The sequence below is a fragment of the Pipistrellus kuhlii genome, unplaced genomic scaffold, assembly GCF_014108245.1.
Source record: "Pipistrellus kuhlii isolate mPipKuh1 unplaced genomic scaffold, mPipKuh1.p scaffold_m20_p_10, whole genome shotgun sequence".
NCBI lineage: Eukaryota > Metazoa > Chordata > Mammalia > Chiroptera > Vespertilionidae > Pipistrellus > Pipistrellus kuhlii.
Window position 1 is genome coordinate 39124295 of NW_023425405.1, and position 12730 is coordinate 39137024.

At 40.1% G+C, this 12730-nt stretch overlaps 1 protein-coding gene across 15 annotated transcripts in view; it reads right to left on the reverse strand.

Moving 5' to 3' along the window:
• The window catches only part of AKAP9 (A-kinase anchoring protein 9), a 114700-nt gene that overhangs the window by 652 nt on the left and 101318 nt on the right, over nucleotides 1-12730 (reverse strand). For 12 of the 15 annotated variants that reach the window (XM_045578447.1, XM_045578445.1, XM_045578449.1 and 9 more), the window contains 10 exons: nucleotides 12097-12247; nucleotides 10337-11005; nucleotides 9733-9941; nucleotides 9308-9413; nucleotides 7748-7930; nucleotides 6606-6806; nucleotides 4805-5037; nucleotides 2885-2964; nucleotides 1108-1237; nucleotides 444-583 (listed from right to left, as the gene is read on the reverse strand). In XM_045578447.1, coding sequence (XP_045434403.1) covers nucleotides 444-583; nucleotides 1108-1237; nucleotides 2885-2964; nucleotides 4805-5037; nucleotides 6606-6806; nucleotides 7748-7930; nucleotides 9308-9413; nucleotides 9733-9941; nucleotides 10337-11005; nucleotides 12097-12247 — 2102 coding nt within the window. Of the gene's footprint in view, nucleotides 1-443; nucleotides 584-1107; nucleotides 1238-2884; nucleotides 2965-4804; nucleotides 5038-6605; nucleotides 6807-7747; nucleotides 7931-9307; nucleotides 9414-9732; nucleotides 9942-10336; nucleotides 11006-12096; nucleotides 12248-12730 lie in introns of those variants that run through there. The other 3 variants (XM_045578450.1, XR_006740979.1, XM_045578453.1) reach the window with 3 other exon arrangements.

Below are 12730 nucleotides of genomic sequence, written 5' to 3' on the forward strand. Positions count from 1 at the left end.
TTTATAGTCTTAAAAAGTTCTTCATATTTGAAGAGATTTGAAGAGATTTTGAATATATATTTAAAAGTCACTATGGCAGGTTCTGTATTTTTGAGCAGAGAGAAATAAAAGGTAATTTTTATAGTCTTTTTAAATGTATAGGTTTTATGAATCAAACATAAAAGCACAAGATCCTCCTATGAATAATGGCTGCATTAAATGCTTCTAGTCCTTGCTTGCTCCTCTTATCTCCCCACCCAGAGAGAGACAGAGAGAGACAGAGAGAGAGAGAGAGAGAGAAACATTGATATGAGAGACTTATCAATAGGTTGTCCCCCCACTCACCCCAGCCAGGGCCAGGGATAGAACCTGCAACCCAGGACCCTTCAATGTGCCGGTGACACTTAACCATTGAGCCCACTGGCTAGCGTGGTGCTGCCAATTTGCGGCTAAGCTGCGAGTACCTGACTGTACAGTTCCAAGGCGCCTTTGCAGTGCCTCCAGCCGGGTGATGTAATCTGTCAGGGCTCTGTCAGGGTCATAATTCTGAAGCTGAGAACATGCTAAGGAAGCAGGATTTAAATCGGCTGGAGGGCCTGGGTACCTATGAGATCCAAAATATAAACATGAACCTAAATTATCCAGAAACAAGGTAACTTCCCCACCAGCCTCCACCGTCTCTCAAAAGGCAGACCACTTGTACATGGCCTGATCTGTATCTTCTGCGTTTGTGTTGTAAAGTGAAAAAAATGCCTCACTAAATGTAAAGCAGCAGCTGTGAAGTCATCACAATAATGTGCAGTATACGGCCTGCCACAAGGTCCTCAATAAATGGAGTATATTATCTAATTGCATCTGACTTGCAGCCTCGAGAGGTTTCTTCATAGTGTCCATAGACTATCAATTTTAGTCAATTCGTTTCCCAATGCCTAATCCACAGCATTTACTAAATAACACTTGATCAGATGTTTCCTATACCTTTGGAAACCAGTTACAATTTGATTATACAAATCATATATTCCTGTAGATACATTTAGCTTTTTCAATGAAAATAAGTCAAAGCCCTAACACTTGCCTTTTTCTATCAGTATATTTAACTACTCTAGGCAAGTTTTATCAAATTCTTACCTATTTTGAAATGGAAGAGGAGATCTAGGATAGTCCAGATCTGCTCTTGAGCGGTATGTAGTGTGTCTCGGCTCTCCGTACAGCTCCAGTCCACCGGGAGAATGATAAAACAGGTCAGTCTTTTCAGCACCTAAAGCAATCCCAGACATACCTTGTTCAAAAGAAATGCCAAGCTCTTGAAAAGTTTCTACAACACAGATGAATACTCAGAAGATTATTATACTGTACTACACTATCTCCTATTTATAGTTATTTTCAATTGTTCTTGCTGTAGGAGAGAAACAGCAGTGGAAATGTTACTTTGTTGACCTTTCAATACGAGCAATTCTGCTAATCCAGAACGATAGCTCAGAGAAAATAAATGATTTAATTGAAATATTTTCTTTTTAAAAAACTTAGTATTAATTAGAGTGAGGTAAAGGGTGCCTGAGTATGTATGGTTTAGGGGGAAAAGAGGTTGTGGGTAAAAAAATATTAGACTAATGTAGTCAAGCCATTCTTGTGATTTTATTATAAAAAGTTGAAATCAAGATTTACTAACACAGAACTCACTATGATACAAATTTCAGCTGTTTCAATATAAGCTTAGATTCATATTTCAAAAACACTTGGCTTAGGATACTAAATATATTTCCTCTCTCTCTGGTGCTCATGCTTAGCTACCGGGAGAAAATGTCCAGGTGGCTTAATAGCAATACATAGCAGAGTCCTGCTGTGTGTCTGTAACTTCGTGTTCGCCTCTCCTTATGCCTGAAATGTTGAGCCCTGATGTTTGTTTCCCCTTCTAGGTGTAGAGAGAAGTAACTTCAACTATCAATCATTACTATATAACCTATCAGTAAACTCAGAAACCTTTTTGAATATTGCTAAATTGTAAAAACTTCACTCCATAAACTTGTCCATATGGCTGAGAAGAGCAACCCGCTTTTTTTTTTTTTTTTTTTTTTTTAGCAATCCAATCTTGAACCAGAACCTTAAATGCAGTGGTAAGGAGCATGGGTTCTGGAGCCAAACTGTCAGGGTTCGATGTTCGCTCCTGGGTAACTTGGGACAAATGACCATGCTTTTCATGCCCCAGTTTTCCATCTGGAAGGTGATAATACCGTTTCCCCAAAAATAAGACAGTGTCTTATATAAATTTTTCTCCCAAAGATGTGCTAGGTCTTATTTTTCCACGAAGAAGAATACGGTACACATTTATTGTTAAATGAAAATAAAGGAAATTTATTACCTGTATACGGTACGGTAGTATGGTAGTTGTCAACACAAACCAGACAAACTGTGAATCCTACAGTATCAAGAATTTACTCATTTATTCAATGACAATCATGTCATCATCTTCTGGAACATCATCATAACAATCCAATTCCTGAATTTCCTGGTGAATTTCTTGTGACTCCATTTCTTTCAGAATCAGTGGACCGAATTTCTCATGTTTAGCCTGGGGGGGCCTTATTTTCAGGGGAATGCCTTATTTTTCACTCAGAAGGAAACCTGTAAGTAGGTCTTATTTTCGGAGGATGTCTTATTTTCGGGGAAACACGGTAGTAACTGCACCCACATCACAGGATAGGGAGACTACACGGCAAAAGCAGGGCCTTGTGCAGAACAAGTATTCCTCAAAAACCAGCCATTACCATTCTTTAAAATACAAGGTCCCCAGCTCTGAGTTATAAGGGCTCTCTCCATCTTTGAACAACATTATTTGGACGGTATTACACATGCAGTAATTTTAGACAATCATAAACAGGAGAAAAAAATTCTATTTTGACTTCACCTGGATTCAGTCCATCCCTGTTAATATTGATGGAACCAGAACTTGTGACTCGATGCCACCGTCGAACCAAAAATTTCATTCTAGAAAAGATCCCAGAAAAAATTTCACATACTATCTATAATGTAGAGAGTATAAATATACACTTTGCACAAAAATCAAGTCACACATATAAAGATGAATGCAGAACAATTTCAAAATCACATGGTTGCCTAATCTAAAATGATGCAAATGTCCCCCTGTGCCTGTGGCAAAATGAACTGGAGCAGAAGGACAGAGGCACCAAAGGTCTCTGGTGAGGACCACATCAGGTCTGGCTTTAGGGGTCAGAGGGGCACAAGAGATGGAGAGCAAAAGTTGAAAAGAGAAAAGAGGATGGGCAAAGAAAGGGCGAGAAGTAATAAAAAGGGGAGAAAAGAATGGAGACTAAAAGGGCAGATGGAATAGACCCTTAAGGTGTCAGGGCGTGAGCTGAGCTGGGAAAGCTGGAGGAGGAGGCCTTGTTCAGCGATGACAGGAGTTTCGGCCTTCCCAGGATCAGGGCAGCAGTGTCAAGAACCAGCTGCAGCAAGTTGCTGCCTGCCTCGCCCTGGCCTGACCAGCTTTCTGAAGCACCAGTTGTGATTTCATAATTCCAATCAGTTTCAAGGCTCAGTTTTAGGAATGTCAAAAGACAATGAACATATAAGAGGAAAACAAAAAGAGGGAGGTAGAATGAAGTCCAGTGGCAGGTGGTTTTCAAGGAGACTTCCCCAATTCTAATAAAAATTAATGGTTAGCTCCTGAGACCGCTCATTTAGCGTATTCTAATGTACGGGCATGTTGGTCTTCCCCACTAGGACGTGAGCCGTCTCTGGGGATGGAGGCAGGGATTAGGACTTCTCCTCAGGGCCTCTCCTAGCACTTAACTCTGTACAAGGTGCACAAAGTGATGGAGAGAACTGGAACCACATGTCTACAATGTGGAGTAGCAGCCGCAGGGAGAATGGAGACATCAATAGGTCAAATGTGAGCTCTCTTTAGAGAATCAATATGGATGAGACTTGGGAGTCCTGGCTAGTTATCCAAACTCTATTACTATTGGCTTAGCAACATCTCCCTGTCTCAGTTTCCTCATCTGTGAAATGACATTCTGGGCTATGTGATCTCAGACAGCTTCTAGTTAAAAAATTCTAAATCACACATACGTAATACCTTAATAAAGTAAAAAAATTCTAAGTCATATTTTTCAAAAAAAGATATAGATTTAAAAATATATATATTATATATATATATAGGGCTGTACCACTGGAGATGCATCAGATGTGATCAGATAGGGACACTTGGAAAATCAAATTTCTTTTGTTCTGTCTGACTTCTCCAGAAGTAAAAGGGCCTGCGTATACACCACTCAGGTCCTAACTCCACTCCAATCAGACACAGAACAAGTACTGGTGACCCTAGTGTGGAACTGCTAGAGAGAGGGACGAGGGCAGTAGCAGAGCCCAACGACTCATATCTGGCCTGAATGCAGAGTTAGGGCTTTCTGTAGCTGGGCCTCAAAAGTATGTATGAGTGCATGTCACAACCTAAGTAATTTTTCCAACCCCTCTTCCACCACTTATTTATATGTGGGAAAGAGTTCAAGGATTTATTCAGATTTAGGAAAAAAAAAAAAAAAAAAAAAAAGACAGTCTAGATCGGATGTGCCAGCTCCGAGTCACCAGCTGTCTGCATCTGGAAAGGGCCCTTTCCCCATGGTCTCGAGAGGACAACGTAAGGTATCCCTGCTAAAAGATGGAAACTGAGAAAAAAGCAGGCATGTTTTAGGACATGTCTCATACCACATGACTATACGGAGCATACAGGCAGAGAAAAGAGAGATTAAAAATAACAATCCCTTTAGAGAGTCTATTGAAATGGATTTGTTTTCAAGTACTTCACCTCGAAATTGCCATGGACACTCTGACAGCTGACCGAAACCTGGTGAAGCCCTTCGGACGGTTGGTGATCACCTCCAGGTCCGTGCAGGCCGGCTGCCCGCCCATCCGGGCAAGCAGAGCCAGCGTGGCCTCTTCACACTCCTGGAAGCCACCCAGTAACAGCAGCAGGTATTTCTTCTGATAAATGAGAGCTTTCCGAAAACTTTCTGCTCTCAGGTATTTACCATAAATTCTCTACATTTAAAGAAGAGAAGAATATAAAGACATTATCAAGAAGTTATTCAAATTGTTCTCTAGGGCAAGATGACCTATATTTTATTAAAAGACCAAACAAAACCAAAACTAGTGGGCATCAGCCAGTTTGGCTCAGTGGGTAGAGCATCAACCTACAGACTGAAGGGTCTGGGCATCTGCCCAGGGTTGTGAGCTCAATCCCCAGTAGAGGGCATGAAGGAGACAGCTGATCAATGATTCTCCCTCATCATTGATGTTTCTCTTTCTCTCTCCCTCTATGAAATCAATAAAAATATATTTTTTTAAAAATTAAGGAACTAGTGGTAGTAGAATGGCAGGTACTTTATCCCTGTTCTCTATCAGCGAAGTTGAAAGTAAAAATAAGGGACCCTAGCCTTACACTTCAGCGGAATCTGAATATTAACCTTAAAGTCTATGCTTTTTATTTTGGATATTAGCCCCTATTCACCACATTTATTGCAAACATTTTTGTCATTCAATTATCGTCTTGAGTTTTTACATTTAACTGTACAGAGCTATTTTATTATTATGGTCACTAAGCTATTTAACTTTTTCATTAACATTTGCCATCCCTTGAAGAGTCATAAATTCATGTTCATTCCATAGTTGGAATAACCATTCCAAACACTTTTCTTTCTTTTTGTTTTGTATTTTAAGTTGACCGATTAGAGTAGTTTTACTACAATATTCATTAATAGTCAGTAGAGAGGCTATTCAGAGGGCTTACCATCTTATAGAGCACTAGAAGCCCGGTGCATGAAAATTCATGCACTGGAGGGGGGGTCCCTTAGTCGGCCTGCCCCCTCTCACAGTCTGGGAGCCCTCAGGCGATCAGCGGAAGGCTAAGCTCCCATCATACCTCTGCTGCTGCCACTGCTGGCAGCACAAGCCTTAGCTGGCCCTGGTTACCTGAGCCTTGGGCAGCCCTGGAGGCTGGGCAGCCGCCATCCGAGGCTTGCCTGCACTTCAGGCCAGCCCTGGGTGGCTGGGGAGACTGGGGGTGGGGGTGGGTGGGGGGACTCTGGAGGCAGGTGCACAGAGCAGCCAGGCCCGTCTGCCACCCAAATGGGGCTGAGGGGACTGGGTGCCACCATCTTGTGGCTGTGGGTGCTGCCATCTTTGAGAATGTGACAGGCAATTAGCATATTCCCTCCTTATTGGCTGTGGGCACTGCCACCATCCTGGCAATGGTGCGAAGGTCAATTAGCATATTCCCCCTTTATTAGAGAGGATGATGATCTACATTGACAGTGGCAGGGTTTTTGTTGGGAGTTAAATGGTATTTTTCTGTGGTCTACTAAGGATGAGGTTGTAGGAAGGAGGACCACAAGCTCAGGTGCTGCCAACTGTGACCATTAATAAAGCCTAACCACAAAGTTTTTGTGACCAGCTAAGACACCTGTGCTCATGACAAAAACTGAATAGAGAGACTGAGAGAGACAGCCTGAGTGTCACCTAAATTTCAGTCTGCAGAATGAAGGGTGATCAGAGATGAACAAGCAAAAGCAGAGAACAGCGTTGGTGCGTTCAGATGGAAGGTGTCCGACCTTTAGAGTGGCATGTTCAGGGTCAGGGCTCAGACTGTGGAGTAAAGCTTCATTTCTCAGTTCAGCTTTCAGTTTGTATACTTCGGCTTCGGCCCTCTTCAAGGATTTTTGAAGAGCCAACTTTTCTCTGTTCCAGACTTCTTTTTCAGAAGCAATGATGGCTTCAATGTTGGCACCACCACTGAATGAAAACCTAGAAGACTTCAGAGACCAGAGCCTAATTACTTGATTTTTAAGAATAAGAAAATCCTGATTTAAACATATTAAAGGTGTTGCTATGGGAGATAGAGAATTCTCAACTTTTCAACCTCAAACAGGAACATTAAAAGCTGATCTCAACTGTCACTAAAGAGTATACAGTAGTTTTAAGTACATGGTCGTTTGCTGAGCAGATTAACTTTACAACTGAAAAGCCTTATGAGAGTCTAGCTCCAGAAAAGGTGTTTAGATTTAGCAGAACTTTGTAACTAAAAATGTTTAGAGACTTAATAGATGGACCATCTGGGTCCAAATGTTGAGTTTGAGCCTAAAATAGTACACCGGAGAAACGGGGAAAAACCACACGGCACATGCACAGGAAGTGGAGCCCTACAGAAGCTGTGCAGATGTGTTATTGTGTATTTGACTGCACAACTGTCTTAGAGGTCTTCCCTATCTTTATGTTGCATAAAGACAGAGCTAACAATTTATTTTGCAGTTTAAAATGAAAAAAATTCAAAAAAAAATTCACAGAACTAAGTGACATTTTCCACTTGCGTTATGAACATAATAACTGATATATAACTGACAAGGGCAGAATTCAAATTTGAACATTTAACAGGTGTCTGCTGCTGCTCCATAGTATCTGGCTTTGTGGTTAAGTTGACCTTGGCTTGACTACACTGACTTCGGTTTTCTTACATTAAGGCTGGGCGTAGAAACAGAGGTTCTGAATGTATAAAACCCCAAATCTGGCAAAGAGAAGGCTTTCAATAAAGAACAGCTATTATTATTACTGTCACCCCTATAAAAATTTCCAAAGATTCTACTAAGAATCAGATACTTAATATTTCTACATTATCAGGGGTAAAAACTGAAACTAGGTAGCAGAAACTGTCACTCTGCACTACTTCTAATATGTGGCCATGAAGAAACAGACGTACATAATCTCTGCCAGCTCCTGTCTGCTGATACCATCGGATCTGCTCTTCCAGCTTCATAACCAGGTTCCTTAAATCATTCTTCTCTTCGGTCAGCTGGCTGATATGTCCTGTCAGGTCAGCATTTTGTCTCAGTAGTCTTTCAGTCAATGAGCCACAAGATGTATTTGGGGACACTAAGGCAGGCTAGAAAGATAAATTGGCATAAGGTTGCATAGCACAAACATTTGTAAATAATATACACAAAATGCGGACAGGCACTGAGAACAGCGATTTCATAAAGAAGTGGTGCTCGTGTTGAGCCTTAAATGGGAAGTTGGAATTTTCCAGGCAGGAAAGAAGACAGGGAAGGATATATTAAGCAGAAGGAACAGCATGTGTAAAGGCACAAAGGCTTGAGCAAGAGTGTGCTGGTTTTAGGGATCTACAGTTGCTTGGGAAGGCTGGAGTAAAGACTGCCTTCATTTAAGAATAACAGAACTAAAAACGTAGGCAGTGGAGAGCCATGAAAGGCTTTGGGCATGAGCATGCCATAGACAAAACTTACAGGTTAGAAAGGTTTCTTGGGTAAAAGTGTGCAAAGTAGATTAGATTAGCAAAAAACAGATCCTGGTGTGAGGCAGGCGCATCAGGAAGTTAATGCCGCAGTCTAGGTGACAAAGGCTTAAGGCCTGCATGAAGAGGATGACGAAGGGCGCATGGATGGATGCTGGGATGTGCATGTACAGAGAAGGAAGGTGGTCTATGGTAACGTTCAGCTTTCTGAACGGGGCTGGGACAGGAAAGAGAAAAGGAAAAGGAATGTGTCTGTGAGGTTCCTAAGGTGTCACTATGGAGTACATTTCCCCAAAGTGAGATGTTTAATAACTAACAAAAAATATAAACCTGGACCACAGGACAAAGGCGGCCCACCAGAACATAAGCCCCATAAGGGAAGCATTTACTTACTATATCTCCATAACCCAGGATAACACCGGCACATAGTAGGTGCCCAATGTAAGTATCTGTTCAGTAAATAAGCCTAGTGAGAAACTCAGGCTGCATAACTGAGTAAGCTTCCACAGCTGTAGTTAGAGAAAAAAAATGAATGCGGACAGGAGGAAGAGGAACTCATGAAGGTGACTGATGAAAGAATGGAATGAGAGAATACTGGCACAAAAATAAGGAAGAGAGGATTTTAAGATGGAAGAGGTAAAAAGTGTCAAATGCCACAAAGACAGTGAGGTCAAGAAAGATAGGGGCTGAAAAGATTCACCAGATCACTCAATTGTGAAGACCCAGTGACATTCATCGAGTGATGAGAGTACTACCCAGACTAATCTTCAGGAAACGTGGTTATCATAATACAAGAGGCCAACATAATTATTCTACAGTGATAATGAAAGTTAATTTCCCCTCAAGCTTTCAGTACCTTTTATTGGGCGGAGGCAAACATTATTATTATTGAAAATAAATGAAAAGATAAAAGTAAAATTCTTGAGAAAATATGGTGCCAGTTTCAAATAAATCATATTTCCATTAAACCTTTGCTCTCAATACTGTACAGAGTTTTCTAAGCCATACCTCTTTGCCTGGATGGCCAGTTAATTTTCGTAGTTGTAAAATAATTTCATCAATATTTTCCTGAATCCAAATGAAATCTTCATCATCTGCTGTGTCAAACTGCAGTCTTCAAAAAAAGAAAAGGACAAAAAGTGAAAACATCTTCTCAATTAGTGGTGCTGACTAGCACAAATGTTATGGACTGGGCAACACTGTGCTCATAGATAGCTTCTCCTTTACATTACGTGTTCTCGCTCCCTGGTCAAGGTGTTAACATATTTGTTTTCAGGTGTATGAGTTCTGTTAGAAAATATCACCTCCTAATGTAAACCGGCATTCACTTTAAAATTTCAACTCTCCACCCTTGACTAGCCACTAGTGAGGGGCAGATGCTGTGCAGCCTGTCTGGGAATGCTCTTTCCAAAGGCCAGGCAGAAAGGTCTCACCGATTGGAGGCTTTCTGGGCTAGATGCTGTAGTTTTGAAGCTGTATGTTGAAGCTTTTGTTTGATCATTTCTAATTCATGATTATAGCCAGTATCTCCTCCATTCATTGCAATCAGTTTAGGATAGTTTGATTCCTTTGTCTCTCCTTCTATTTTCTGTTGAAGAACCCAATTTCTAGTTCGATCATTGGTTAAACTCCATGTGGATGGCTAGCAATTTTGGACAGAAAAGGAAAAGCAATAATTATAAATGAACAGCATTCTTTCTTAAGGGAACACAATTTACAGTAAACTTTTGCTTAATGTCATGGATAGGTTCTGTGGCTTTAAGTGAAGCAACATATAACAAAACCAACTTTACCATAGGCTAATTGATATTCATAAAAGTTCCAATGGCATCTCATCAATGTTATAACAAAACAAAGTTGAATGGAATGGTATTATTTGAGGATCTGCTGCATTATCTATACTGCAAAGAAACTTCTATAGATTTTGTTTTAAAGTGATTTGTATATAGCTATTTAAATAATCCAATATCAAAATTATATGATCAAAGGGCTGCAATATTCTTTTTTAAAATATTATAAGACAAAGTGTCAATATACCTCATTAAGATTCTGATACAGAATTCTTCTTTCTCGCTTTTCTTCTCGTGCGAGTTCTTGTTTCTGGAATTCCTGCATGATTCCTTGCAGTCGCTTTCCTTCAAGATCTAACTTATAAACTTGTTGCCTTTTCTCTTCCAGCTGGTGCTGAAGATCTTCCACTTTGGACTGGAGCTCATGCATTTTCCTCTGTCCCTCAGTGTTGGCCTCCTGCTCTGTCTGCAACGTCTTCCTGTGAACCTGCCTATCCTTTTCCATTTGCTGTCTTGTCTGCAGAGAATCCAGTCTGTATTTCTCAGTCTCATTTAACAGTTCTACGATGCGACTGTGTTTTTCTTCCAACTGTTTCTGCAGCTCTTTAAGGAGGTCCTCGGAGGGCACCAGGGGCCGAGGCTGCCCACTGTCATCACTGTGCTGCTGCAGCTGTGCGAGCACTTCCCGCTCCCTGTCCAGGGTACTGCTCATTTCCCGAATCCGAACTTTCTCCGATTCCAGAAGTACTTGAAGCTCTAAGTTTCGGCCCCGTTCTTCTGACAGCTGGGCATTGTGGAGCACTCTTTGTGATTCTATTTCCTGCTGTGATTCATTTAGTAGTTGTTTTTGTTGTTCCAAAAGTTGACTCAGCTGAATATTTCTTTGTTTTTGACCCTCAAGTGAAAATTTCAGATCCTTGTAGGAGAAAGTGATATTAAAAATTTATTATTGTTATTAAAAATACTTTATATAAGTGCACAATTGTGCTTTCATTAATATTAAGTTGGCAGTACTGATTAATAGCACTGATTATTCGGTTTATTAACTTAAATTTTCATTGGTTAGAGCATAATTATTTGAACAGCTAGGTGATTTTCATCAAAGAATAATTAAGCTAAATAATACTTTCATAATATTAACTAAATCTGGTTTAAATATGAAGCAGGATACCTTTCTTCTAATGACAATAACCTTTAAAAATACAAATATTTCTGATAAAATGTGATAAGAGTTCCTGAAAAACTTTGTGTTTTCCAATATCACTTACTAAAAATAATAGGGATTAGGGAAAATCAGGGTTAGGGGCAAACTACTCAAAATCTATGCAAATTTTGAATGATACAAAATAATAATAGTACCCAAGGAGGTGACATGCCTTTGACAGGTAGAGAACTTGCTATGCCTGGAGACTACCATGGTGGACATTAAACAATAACCCTCAAAAGTAATAGGGCAGAAAGGCTGACTACAGAGATTTAGTATAGCACTGTGGAGTACTGCGCTATGTGGGCAGAAGAGCTCTGAGCCAGTGGGGCTACCATTAAAGTGGGCACTGCATGCAGTACCACCTGCCTTGAGCAGAGAGCTATGCAAGGCTGTGACAGAGCCCAGAGTGAAGGGACTCATTTTAAATTTTCTTAAAATATGGCATCCTGCTGCCAGGAAAGTATCGCTGCTCCCATTCCCTAGGAGAAAATGGGAACCTAAACCATTTTTTGCATTAAGTTGACATGACTGTCTTTTTATCAAATTGTGTATGCACTAATCAAATTCTCAAAAACACATGTTGCAGAACAGTCTGTATGCATCCTTGGATGCAGCAAACAAAAAAAGCATCACACTACTAGCATTTCCTAGTACAGTGTAGATACCATTATAATAGTGTTTAGAGCAAACAAATTATAGAGAGTCCAAAATTGATATTTTAGAAAGAGAAAAAGTCTCCAGATTCTTTTATATATAGTTGTGGATTTTCCATAGATATTTAAAGATAGAGATAACAATACCTCAAGTTCTTCTTTATCCCGCTCCTCATTGCGCCCCAGTTTGGCTTTCTCTTTTTCCAAAGCCCACTGGAGCTCTCTGGATTTTTTCTGTTCACTTGCTAATGTGTCATTAAGCAAATGTACTTCATCTGTTTTATCTTTAACTTCCAACCTAAATCAGAGAGACAAATACACTTTCATAAAACTACTCTATAGTGAGAGGAAGAGAGAGTACTGCTTTCAGTGAAAAGTGGAGGCATATAATACACTAGTTAGTAAGAAAATAGAAACCATTGAAGACTGTTGACTGTGGTTCATTTCCCAAATTAACAGTTTCTAGTAGTAAACCTATTAGTTATTTACCATGGAGAACAATTTACTATTACAAAATAATATTAATAAAAATTCTTCCTTATCTTCTACCAAAACTAAACATGGGAGGTATGTATTTTTGTGTGTGTGTGTGAAAACAGTGTTCAAAATAAAGACTGCGCTCAGAATGTGTTCGTTGCAAGCAGAGTATCCCAGTATTTACACTAACGAACATTCTTTTTACAAGCATTATCTTTTAAAGCATTTTGCATATATTAGTCAGCTGAACCATGAATTCTATTGAGATCATAAATGCCATTTCAGATTGGTTGGTCAAATAAAT